The following is a 13386-nucleotide window of genomic DNA, read 5'->3' as shown; positions in this document are numbered from 1 at the left end:
GGGCCGTTCTCTGATAGTAGACCGCCCCCCATCCTAGGAGACTGGCATCGGTGGTGATGACCTGCCACCGAGGCGGGAGAGAGGATCTTCCGCGGAGAACTGACGCCGACAACGTCCACTAAGTCAGTGATTGTTTGACTCTGAGCGGAAGAACAATGGGGTGATCCAGAGAAAACGAGGTCTTGTCCCAGACGGACAGGAGGAACAGTTGGAGAGGGTGAGAGTGGAATTGTGCAAATGGCACTGCTTCCATAGAGGCTATCATCTTCCCCAGGACTCTCATGCAGGACCGAAGGGACATGATCCTTGAGCGCCGAAGGGACTGGATCCCCTTGCGAAGGGTTGAAAACTTGTCCCTCGGTAGGAACACTCGGGCTAGATTCGTATCGAACTCCATGCCCAAAAAGGTCAGACGCTGGATAGGGCGCAGAGTGGACTTGTCCTTGTTGACTATCCATCGCAGGCGTCTGAGGGCATCCAAGATTATGTGAAGACTGTGAAGACAGTCTTGGCGGGACGAGCCCTTGATCAGGAGATCGTCCAGGTAAGGGATGATAAGAATCCCTCTGGATCGAAGGATGGCCATGACTGTTGCCATCACCTTCGTGAAGACACGAGGGGCGGAGGCTAGGCCAAAGGGAAGGGCCACGAACTGTAAATGATTGTTTTGAATTGCAAAGCGGAGGTATCTCTGATGCCGCCGAGAAATGGGGATGTGGAGGTAGGCATCCTGTATGTCCACCGAGCAGAGAAACTCTCCTGGCTCCATCGAGGCTATTACCGAACGCAAAGACTCCATCTTGAAGTGGCGGATCTTCACGTGGCGATTGAGCAGCTTGAGGTCCAAAATTGGGCGAAGAGAGCCGTCCTTTTTCGGGACTACAAAGAGATTCGAGTAGAACCCTAAAAACCGCTCGTTTGTAGGAACGGGAACGATGACCCCGGCGGAAAGGAGAGAGGAGACGGCCTGAAGGAACCCTGGAACCTGAGATCGCTGTTTTGGGGTTCGAGACAGACAGAAACGACTGTTTGGGAGGGAAGAAAACTCGATTTTGTATCCGGATGTGATGATTTCCCTGACCCAAGCGTCGTCGACAATGAATAGCCACGCGTCCTTGAAAAAGGAAAGTCTGCCTCCCACCCTGGAAAGCTTTCCAGGTGGGGGTGACCCGTCACTTAGATGAAAACCTTCCGGATCGAGAGCCTGAGGACCTGGAAGGCTGACCCCTGGATCTCCAGCGAGGGGCCGGCTTATACGATGGCTTTCTCCTTCACTGGAGCAGTGTTCCGGTCCTGCTGGGATGAACCGTCTGTGGGAGAGAAGGGGCGAAAGGACCTAAAAGGCCGAGAAACCTTCTTGTTAAAGAACCTCTTAGGGTGGGACTGGGGAAGGGAAGTGCTCTTTCGAGATTGTCTGATGCAGCTTGGCGCCAAAGAGCCTAGTGCCGTGAAATGCCAGGTTGGTGAGCGACTTCTTTGAGGTGGTATCTGCATTCCAAGACTTCAACCAAAGAATGCGGCGTACAGCCACAATGTTGCTGTTAGCTCTAGCTACGCACCCTGCCGCGTCCAAGGAGGCGGCCAGAAGGTACTTGCCTGCATGATTAATTTGGTCTGCTAAATCTGCCAGCTCGTCCTGAGGAGCTGCCGCTGAAATGCCCTTGCGCAGTATTTTCGCCCAAGCCGAAATGGCTTTCGCCACCCAAGCGGATGCGAAGATAGGGCAGAGGGATGCACCGGATGCCTCAAAGATAGACTTAGCCAATGACTCTATTTGCCTGTCAGATGGGTCCTTAAGAGAAGCTCCGTCCGGAAGGGAAAGAACCGTCTTAGAGGAAATACGAGAAACTGGTGGATCTACCTCGGGAGCTTTGGTCCATTTCGTGACTAGATCCGCATCGAAGGGATAAAGTACATCTAAGTACTTGCGGCCTGAGAAACGTTTCTCAGGATGTTGCCAGTGATTGGCTAAGGAAGTGTCGAAATCCTTATTAGGAAAGGTTCGAGATGGAGGCCTCACCTTCTTAAGGGAAACAGAGCATTCCTGAGGGGGGCCTTATCCTCCTTTATCTTGAGTGTTTGGTATATAGCCGATATGAGACTATCTACCATCTCCCGAGTGTTCTAGCTATGTCGTCAGCCTCTGAGTCTGATCCAGATTGTGAATCCTCGTCTGACCCAGGATCGTCTGCCGATGAGGGAGACGAGGAGCGTAGCCTGAGAGAAGCGGAGGGACCCTGCGAACCAGAAGAAGAGCCAAACAGGACCCGCTTCCTAGAGCCCCTACCTGGTCTGTCCGTCTGAGGGCCACGGTCCGGTGCTGTCGACTCACTATGCGAGGCGTTTGGTGCACAGGTGACTGCAAATAACTGAGGTAACCGCTCTAAGACCTGGACCAGCGATTGAGACACCTTTGTCAGCTCAGAAACTGACTGAGACATCGCCACGGCCCACTCAGGGGGTGGGGTGGTCTCCGCCCGGGGTTCGGAGTGCTCCTGAGGGGCAGACATGGTGGAAGGGCTGCAGGACGGGCAGAGGGGAGACGACTGACCCGAAGCCCACTTCTTTTTACAGCGCGCGCAGGCGTAGTGAGTAGCGGTGGGTCTAGAGCAGAAGGCCCTTGCAGGGTTGGGCATAAGTCTCAGTGGTAGAAAACACTACCTGAGGAAAAACTGCGGGGGTGAAGCTAAGTTAGGCGTCAGGGATAGTCAGCGTCTAGCCTACCGAGGTTCAGAGGAAACTAGCGATGTGTCCCCCAGGCAAGGTCCGGAGAGAAGGAGGAAGAAGCTCGGCAATTCAGGAAGGAATGCTGGCGGTGGGCGGGGCTAAGCCACCGCACCGTGCGATTGGCTGAGACCCCAGTGGGGAGGGGGGCGGTTAAAGACACTGACAGGGCTGAAATGAAAGCAGCCCTGAGATAGGCTGTAGAAGCGCACAAAGAAAGCGCGCGCAGGGAGAGGGAGGACCGCTTTTGAAAATGAAAGTGAAAGCGCTCCCTCAGCTTTCACTAGCGACGGCGCACCCGGGCTCCCTGTGGGCTGAATACTGAGGACCGGGAGCGCTGACAGAGGAAGCGCAGCCCCCCCCCGCAGGACCCCCCCTCGCGACAGGAGGGACGTGCGCCTGTCAGGGCGCTGGGTCAAAAGAGCGGGGAATTCAAACAGGAGGAGCCCCAGCGCTGAGGAACTCTACTGTACGTGATTGCTGAATGTGGTCCTTGATTGGTCTGTGAGCGCAGGGATGCAGGGAACATTCAGACAGGCTTACCTGATGTCCCTGAAGAGGCTGACCACAGGGGCCCACGATAGAGCGCAGGCCGCTGGGAGAGGCGATCCTCAGTACCCGCACCAGCCGTATGGTGCAGAAGACGGCTCCAATCCCCGTGTCAGGGGAAACGTCACCGCTGGCGACCGCCGTCTTCCTCTCAGCCCTGTCCTGGGAGAGGGATGAGGAGGGGAATCGGCAAGGACCGGACACCTATCCATGGACCCTAGCACCCGAAGGTGATAGGGAAAGGTCCTGAGAGTTGCGATGTGGGCAATACCACATTGCTCGCTCAGCCGCATTAATAGGAAAAGCAGGATGAACTCACATCCCGTTTCCTGATGATGTATCTGGAAAAGAAAGGGGAAATCATTAAAAACACAACTAAAACCTGAAAAGAAAAGGATTAAATGCGGATCTGGGGAGATCCCGGTCCGCCTCCTACAGACACTAAGCACAAACTGAGGTGCTTGGTGCCTGTCGGTGGGTGTATACTGCCGGGGAGGAGCTAAGTTTCTTGTTTTGCATAGTGTCAGCCTCCTAGCAGCTGCAGCATACACCCATGGTCATCTGTGTCCCCCAATAAGGCGATAAAGAAAATTTTTTATTATTTTTCCCTAACTAAGGGGGTGATAACGGGGGGTTTGCTTTACTATTTATGGCGGTTTTTATTTTTGGCGGCTGTCGCACGCTAAAAGACGCTTTTTATTGTAAAAATAGTTTATGCATCACCACATTTTGAGAGCTATAATTTTTCCATATTTTGACCCACCGAGTCATGTGAGGTCTTATTTTTTGCGGGATGAGTTGACGTTTTTATTGGTACCATTTTCGGGCACGTGACATTTTTTGATCGCTTTTTATTCCGATTTTTGGGGCGCAGAATGAACAAAAACCAGCGTTTCATGAATTTCTTTTGGGGGGTGCGTTTACACCATTCCGTGTGCGGTAAAATTGATAAAGCGGTTTTATTCTTCGGGTCAATACGATTACAGCGATACCTCATTTCCGTTGTTTTTTTATGTTGTGGCGGTTTTATGCAATGAAAACAATTTCTATATAAAAAATAATTATTTTTGCATCGCTTTATTCTGCGAGCTATAACTTTTTAATCTTTTCGCTGATGATGCTGTATGGCGGCTCGTTTTTTGCGGGACAAGATGACATTTTCAGCGGTACCATGGATATTTATATGCGTCTTTTTGATCGTGCGTTATTGCACTTTTTGTTCGGCGGTATGATAATAAATCATTATTTTTTGCTTCGTTTTTTATTTTTTAAGGGGTTCGCTAAAGGGGTTAACTAATGGGAAAGTTTTATAGGTTGGGTCATTACGGACGCGGCGATATCAAATATGTGTACTTTTATTGTTTTTTTATTTTCAAAAAATGAATTTATTAGGGAATATTTTTTTTTTTTTTACTTTATTATCATGTCCCATGGGGGACATCACTGTCCTGTGACAGATCGCTGATCTGTCACATCACAGATCACTGTGACAGATCAGCGATCTGTCACAGGCACTGCTGCAGGCTTCCTCATGCCTGCGCTCTGCGGCCAGTGAGGAAGCCAGCTCCCTGCAGGCCCCCGAAGGTCCCCATCGCCATCTTGGATCCGGGGACCTGCAGGGAAAGAGCCCCCTGCAGCAGTGCTGCACATTGCGCTGCTGTGGGGGTCGCAGGGAAGCACGGAGGGAGCCCCCTCCCTGCCGATGCTTCCTTTAATCCCCGATACACCAGGGGGTTAACGTGTCGGGGGTGGTCCGTGACAATCCGTGATAATCAGTTGACACCCGGCCGCGATCAGCGGCGCTCACCACGTGAGCGCCGCTGATCGCATTAGACGTACTATTCCGTCCTTGGGACTTAGGTCCCAGGTCACATGGACGGAATAGTATGTCCAATGTAGGAAAGGGGTTAAAATAGATAAATCTTCGGGTCCGGACAGCATACACCCACGAGTACTAAGAGAACTAAGTAATGTAATAGACAAACAGACAAACCATTATTTCTTATATTTAGGGACTCTATAGCGACCGGGTCTGTTCCACAACGGCTGTACTATATCAAAATTGTGCTTCTACTCAATACAGAGCAAAGGGTCTAAGGGTCTGAGTACTTATGACCATGTGATATTTCAGTTTTTCCTTTTTAATAAATTTGCAAAAATTTCTACATTTCTGTTTTTTTTTTTCAGTCACGATGGGGTGCAGAGTGTACATTAAAGAGAAAAAAATGAACTTTTTTGAATTTTGAATTTACCAAATGGCTGCAAAGAAAGAGTGAAAAACTTAAAGGGGTCTGAATACTTTCCATACCGACTGTGTATAGAGCTATCTATATCTAGTATATATAGAGTTATCTATGGTGTATACAGGGAGTATAAAGTTATCTATAGGGTATACAGGGAGTATATACAGAGTTATCTATGGGGTATACAGGGAGTATATAAAGAGTTATCTATGGGGTATACAGGGAGTATATACAGAGTTATCTATGGTGTATACAGGGAGTATAAAGTTATCTATAGGGTATACAGGGAGTATATAAAGAGTTATCTATGGGGTATCTATGGGGTATACAGGGAGTATATAAAGAGTTATCTATGGGGTATACAGGGAATATATATACAGTTATCCATGGTGTATACAGGGACTATATATAGAGTTCTGTATACTGTATACAGGGAGTATATATAGAGTTATCTATGGTGTATAAAGTTATCTATAGGGTATACAGGAAGTATATAAAGAGTTATCTATGGGGTATACAGGGAGTGTATATAGCGCTATCTATGGTATATACAGGGAGTATATAAATAGTTATATATGGGGCATGCAGGGGTATATATAGAGTTATCTATGGGGTATACAGGGCGTATATATAGAGTTATCTATGGGGTATACAGGGAGAATATACAGAGTTATCTATGGGGTATACAGGGAGTATATATAGAGTTATCTATGGTGTATACAGGGAGTATATACAGAGTTATCTATGGGGTATACAGGGAGTATATACAGAGTTATCTATGGGGTATACAGGGAGTATATACAGAGTTATCTATGGGGTATACAGGGAGTATATACAGAGTTATCTATGGGGTATACAGGGAGTATATATAGAGTTATCTATGGGGTATACAGGGAGTATATACAGAGTTATCTATGGGGTATACAGGGAGTATATACAGAGTTATCTATGGTATATACAGGGAGTATATAAATAGTTATATATGGGGCATGCAGGGGTATATATAGAGTTATCTATGGGGTATACAGGGAGTATATATAGAGTTATCTATGGGGTATACAGGGAGAATATACAGAGTTATCTATGGGGTATACAGGGAGTATACAGTGTATAGAGTTATCTATGGTGTATACAGGGAGTATATACAGAGTTATCTATGGGGTATACAGGGAGTATATACAGAGTTATCTATGGGGTATACAGGGAGTATATACAGAGTTATCTATGGGGTATACAGGGAGTATATACAGAGTTATCTATGTGGTATACAGGGAGTATATACAGAGTTATCTATGGGGTATACAGGCAGTATATACAGAGTTATCTATGGGGTATACAGGGAGTATATATAGAGTTATCTATGGTGTATACAGGGAGTATATACAGAGTTATCTATGGGGTATACAGGGAGTATATACAGAGTTATCTATGGGGTATACAGGGAGTATATACAGAGTTATCTATGGGGTATACAGGGAGTATATACAGAGTTATCTATGGGGTATACAGGGAGTATATACAGAGTTATCTATGGTATATACAGGGAGTATATAAATAGTTATATATGGGGCATGCAGGGGTATATATAGAGTTATCTATGGGGTATACAGGGAGTATATATAGAGTTATCTATGGGGTATACAGGGAGAATATACAGAGTTATCTATGGGGTATACAGGGAGTATACAGTGTATAGAGTTATCTATGGTGTATACAGGGAGTATATACAGAGTTATCTATGGGGTATACAGGGAGTATATACAGAGTTATCTATGGGGTATACAGGGAGTATATACAGAGTTATCTATGGGGTATACAGGGAGTATATACAGAGTTATCTATGTGGTATACAGGGAGTATATACAGAGTTATCTATGGGGTATACAGGCAGTATATACAGAGTTATCTATGGGGTATACAGGGAGTATATATAGAGTTATCTATGGTGTATACAGGGAGTATATACAGAGTTATCTATGGGGTATACAGGGAGTATATACAGAGTTATCTATGGGGTATACAGGGAGTATATACAGAGTTATCTATGGGGTATACAGGGAGTATATATAGAGTTATCTATGGGGTATACAGGGAGTATATATAGAGTTATGCAGCTATTATTAACCCCTTCTCCCGGGATTCCATCAGACCAGGACTGCCGGCACACTACGGAGGGAGCAGATAAGGCCTCTTACATACATCAGTTTTTTCTGTCAGTTGTAATCCTCCAAAATGGCGGAAAACGGATCCGCCTGCGGGGAGAGAGAGAGCGAAAGATAGAGAGAGAAAGAAAGAAAGAGAGAGAGAGAAAGAAAGAGAGAAAGAAAGAAAGAGAGAGAGAGAGAGAAAGAGAGAAAGAAAGAAAGAGAGAGTGAAAGAGAGAAAGAGAGAGAGAGAAAGAGAGAGAGAAAGGGAGAGAGAGAGAAAGAGAGAGAGAAAGAGAGAGAGAGAAAGAGAAAGAGAGAAAGAAAGAAAGCGAGAGAGAGAGAGAAAGAGAGAGAAAGAGAAAGAGAGAGAGAATTTTTTCTCTGCCGCCAGATCAGGATTTAGGGTTAAATTTACTGCAAAGGCGATTCTGCTGGGCATGCGCAGTGTAAAGTGCGGATCCGGCCAGCCAGAAAAACGTTGCATTCTCCGTCCAGTATTGTCAGCGGACGCCAAAATCTGGGCGGATCTGCAAAAAAACAGATCCAATGGATGGCCATCCGTCAAGATCCGCCGGTAATGCAAGTAATGCAAAACGGCTGATCTTGACTGATGGAGACACACGGATGTGTGAAACAGGCCTAATAGATATGTCACTGTGTAATTCCGCACTCAACACTGAATGAATTTCTGTGCTCTTCTATCATAGTCGCCCTCCTGCCAGCATATTATTACCGCGGTAATTACCCCAGTGCCACCATTGTTCAGGGGACGTGGTTTTGTGGTAGAATATGACAGCTTCTGAATCTTCCGCATAGCTCAGACCACATGGGTAATAGTATTAGCTGGGTGGCCCTGGCCTGGGGTCCTAGCAGTCTCGAGCTCTTCATCCACATGTATTTTTGGAAACGTCAGATCAATAATGTGGGCCGCGGTGGGAAATGGTGCAGTACAGCAGTCGTCAAGCTGCTTTACACCTTTATTGAAGGGAATCTGTCACCCATATTTAGTGATATCATGTAAAGATATCACCCAATTGTATGTCCCATAAGGATTCTATTAGGGGTTTTCACTCCCCCGACCCCGCACCTTTGAGGCATAAATACCTTTTTTATTTTGGTGGAGATGTATGGGAATTGCCGCGGCCTAGTCGCCTCCCCCCCCCTCGGCTTGCTGCACGTAATCTTCATCTGTGAATATCACAGATGACGTTGGTTTCCATGCTTGCGCATTGTAAAGGCCTCCGGCGCCTGCGCAGTATGCTTTGCCCAACTGTGGGCAAAGCATATAATCGCTACTGCGCATGCGCCGGTATTTTCCAGGACACACTTCCAGGGCATAGACCGTGCTGGAAAATACCGGCGCATGCGCAGTAGCGATTAAATGCTTCGCCCACAGTTGGGCAAAGCATACTGCACAGGCGCCAGAGGCCTTTACAATGTGCAAGCGCGGAAACCGTTATCTGTGATATTCACATATGAAGATTACGTGCAGCACCCAAGGAGGGGGGGAGAAGGCGAATAAGCCACGCCCATCGGACCGGACCGCGGTGATTTGCATACATCCCCAACAAGATAAAAAAGGTATTTATGCCTCAAAGGTGCGGGGTCGGGGGAGTCAAAAGCCCTAATAGAATCCTTATGGGACACACAATTGGGTGATATCTTTACATGATATCACTAAAAATGGGTGACAGATTCCCTTTAAGTGGCAGCACAGTCCCAGCCAGGAGCTCAGTCACTGGAGGTAGTTTTGTTGCTAGGGATACACTAGGGTTGTCATGGAGGACATCCATAGCAACCAGTCTAGGTGTGATCAGCCGATGTCGCCGTATTGCCCTAGACTATACAAATTTTCCAGGGGGGCAGAGACAAAAAGCTGCGATACTGATCTGACCGGTCCCCACCAGCAGCTCAGCATATCTCTGGCTGAGGTGGTCCTTGCTGCGGCCTGCGATTGGCTGCGCTGCATTTTCTGTGCGTAGAAGAGGGACCAGGCACAAAAATGTTTTCCCTGCTGGACGACCCCTTAAAGGCCAAACTAGCAAAATGCCGAGGGCACAAAATGGGACATGAGCTCGATTGATGATTCTCTACACGAAAAACCAGGATGACTATTTTTGCACAGGACAAATAGTAGCTACCATTTGAAATCACAGGATTACGTTGCCGGTCGGCATAGTAACAATAACACCAAATTCTCTATAAAAAGTCATGTGACTCACATGAGTATTGTCATAGTAACAATAACAGGTCATGTGACACACCCTAATGATTTCATAGTAACAATAAGAGATCACATGATTTACCTTCGTGTTGTCATAGTAACAGCAATACCAGATTATGTGACCCTTGTGTTGTTATTGTAACAACAATACCAGTTCATGTGACCCACCCCAATATTGTCATAGTAACAATATCAGATAATGTGAGTGAGTCACAACCAGTGTTGTTATGGTGACAATGGTGTACCTGATCACGGGACGCAACCCAGTGTTGTCAAAGTAACAATGGTGTACTAGATCATGTGACTCACCCCAATGTTGTCATGGTAACGATGGTGTACCAGAAGGCCGCAGGAATGCTAGTGAACTTTGTCTTGCCCGTTCCCTTCTCTGCATAGAACATAACAGTGGCAAAGATGATGATGGCCATGGTGAGGGAGAAGAGGAGGAAGCCAAGCTCTGAGGCACAGCTCTTCAGGGTGTACCCGAGAATTCGCAGGCCTTGGGAGTGGCGGGAGAACTTGAAGATCCGGAAGACACGGAAAACACGTAACGTGACAAAGGCACCGCTCACATTATCGTTCTCTGGCATGACCAGCTGGATGTAGTACGGCATGATGGCCACCACGTCAATGATACTCATCACACTGCGCATGAACTTACAGCGGCTGGGGGCTGCAAATAGTCTCATGAGGTACTCAAAGGTGAAGATCAGAACACAGGCCGTATCCATGCAGTTAAAGGCTGTCATGTACTTCTCCCCGCACGGCAGGTCCTTAAGGCACCCGGGTTGTGGACGGCAAGGCACCGTTTCCACAACATTTGCAATCACCGATACGGCAATGAAGAAACCGGTGACATAGTAGAAAACGAGAGCCATAGTGCTCGTGTGAGGGTTCTCAAAAGCCCTCCACAGTCTCTGCCGGAAAGTGCTATCAGGCGGTAGAGGGGCATCATTCGCAGTCTCTGCTTCTGTATCTTCCGCTAGCCTCTCCAGGTTCTCTTTTTTCCGGTCGCGATATTCTTCTAGACAACAATCTCCAATGATCTCTGGTATGATGCCATAGAACGACAGCTCTTCATCGAATGCTTGGATGCATTCATGGCGGGGGTAATGTAACTTGCCTGTCCGGTAAAAGTTAAGGATGTGCCTGAACATTTCTGGATCACGGTCGAAAAAATACTCCTGCGTCTCCTGGTTAAAGAAGAACTCTTTCTCGGTGCTTCCTAATAAAGTGTCTGGATATCGGTCCAATGTATTTTTCCATGTTTGGAACTTCCTTCCGCTGACATTGACCACAAGTATTTCATCGCTTCTCTTTCTTTTGTCACTCGGAGGCTTGGGCATCGGCCTCTTTGCAAGAGGAAGCCATCCCACCGCTGCTGCTCGAGCGAAGGGAAGCCATGTCGCCACTCCAGCAGCCATAGTTCAGTGGCTAAGTCTTCAGAGGCCACAAGTCCAGTGTTTGGATCCAGTATGTGACCATGAAAATGTAGACCTGCTTTAAGGAACTAGAGGGCCAATGAAGAATTTTAGTAGCTAGTTCCCGTCTAAGAAAACAGACCTGGATGGAAGTCCAAGATGGTGACCTTCAGTCAAGTGAGATCCTAGCTTTAGGAGGACGAGGACAACATGTGGGCTTGTGATCAATTAAGCTCATGGCGGTCTAGATCCACTTCGAAGGTTTAGTCAGATCATAATGCAATGCAGTCATCGGTCATATGGCTATTTTTCTTTCCTAATTCTGGCTCTTCTTGGCTTCTCTGCCTGCATCCTACAGATTCTTCCTGTGTTCTTCTCCCACACAATCTGTAATTAGATTTCTTTTCAACATACTCTTGTTCTGTTGGCAAATTAAAAAAATGTTTAGAATATGTAAGATATGTAACACAAAATACAGTCTTATTTGTGTTGGAAGGACCTGAGGACCTCCTAATTCCACTGAATTCGGGACAAACCATTCACGTTTACACAACACACAAATCATGAAGACCTGGTCCTATCAACTCCAACTTAGAAGAGTTTGAGGACTGTACAGACCTTCCTTCACATCATACATAGTCATCATTTCTTGGTCTTCTCACTATCTCATAACATACAAAAGATACAACCCTTGACTTCCATCTAAAGCCAAATTCAGATCAGGGGTGTAGAGGGCCCTCGGTATAGATAATTCTTGTCCTCCTAATAAACAAAACATTAGATTGGGTCTAATTAACTCTAGCTTAGGAGAGTCTTGAGGACTCCTAACCTATATATCTCCTGTGGCCTCATATATAGGAAATTAGTTTATGATTTTGGCACTATCTGCTAATGTACAAAAGACACAACCCTTGACCTACATCTAAAGCCATGTTCAGAGAAGGGGTGTACTGGGCCCTCAATACATAAAACTTTTGGACTGGGTCCTATAAACTCCACCTTAGGAGAGTCTTGAAGGCTCCGTACCCATATGGACCTTATATTGCATCATACATAGTCATCATTTCTTGGTCTTGTCACAATCTACTAATATACAGAAGACACAACCATTGACCTCTATCTAAAGCTATTCAAATCAGGTGTGAACTGGACCTGCTATTTCATGAAGACCCCATGGACAATATAGAGATGGATTCCTGCATGCTCAAGGGTACTCAATTCAACAATGTAATTAACATATATGGTGATACATACAATACAACATATCCCCCTCCAGGGGCCAAAATATCCATTTGATTGCAACTCTCCTAAATTAGCCATGTACATAACGAGTCAAGCTCCTGAGATGGGTAGCTCTCAGTACTTACTACTGAAAACTGATGAAGGAGCCATAGGTCCAATGCGACTGATAACCCTTTGGCATTAGTGCAGAGGACTCAACACCAAAGCCAATGGAGAAAAGAAGCATATCCAAAAACCTAAAAACGTAAAGGGGTATTTCTATCTTGCAATCACAGAGATTGGTGGTGTTCAGACCTCTAGTAGCTCCACCAATCCTGAAAGCAAAGGCGTTGCTTGATTTAGCTCTGTGTCTCCGCCACAGTTTTTCCTTGCACCGTCGTATGTCCGTGGGCACCAATGGGAACACATCGTTATTTAATGAACTGCTCGCCTTTCTATCCCCCATCTGAATTATCCCCTTCCAACAGAGCTCGCTTCTATCTAGGAGCTGTCATCCTGAGGAGCTGGTGTGATCCAGAGATGCGGCAGAGCAGGAGGGACTGTCACTCAGGATCCTGAACAGTCACATTTTATCTTTCTTACTTGTATAGATGGAAGTCCAAGGAAATTTCCATGTAACACCGAGTAATGTAACTGCTCCATCTTTGATCTCGAAACTACAGCTGCTAAACATCAATGGCTCTGCCGGGGGTAACTGAGCAAGGGACCTGCCTAATACCGTCATATGTTCTCATACAGAATTAAAGCAAAAGTCCAAAATACACAATCCCTTTAGGCTATGTACCCTCGTTGCAGAAATGCTGCGCAAATTTCCGTAACATTTCCGCACTCACACC

The 13386-nt window shown here is 46.5% G+C and overlaps 1 protein-coding gene across 1 annotated transcript in view; it reads right to left on the bottom strand.

Annotated features, from left to right (window-relative positions):
• KCND1 (potassium voltage-gated channel subfamily D member 1) overlaps window positions 1-13386 on the bottom strand; it is a 98905-nt gene that overhangs the window by 71358 nt on the left and 14161 nt on the right. Inside the window, exon 2 of the mRNA XM_073541220.1 lies at window positions 10197-11729. Coding sequence (XP_073397321.1) covers window positions 10197-11311 — 1115 coding nt within the window. The 5' untranslated portion in view covers window positions 11312-11729. The remainder of the gene's footprint in view (window positions 1-10196; window positions 11730-13386) is intronic.

The sequence above is a fragment of the Dendrobates tinctorius genome, unplaced genomic scaffold, assembly GCF_039654945.1.
Source record: "Dendrobates tinctorius isolate UK_male_01 unplaced genomic scaffold, ASM3965494v1 ptg000120l, whole genome shotgun sequence".
Classification (NCBI taxonomy): Eukaryota; Metazoa; Chordata; class Amphibia; order Anura; family Dendrobatidae; genus Dendrobates; species Dendrobates tinctorius.
Note: the sequence above shows the minus strand (reverse complement) of the source record. Positions and strands in the feature narration are given on the sequence as shown.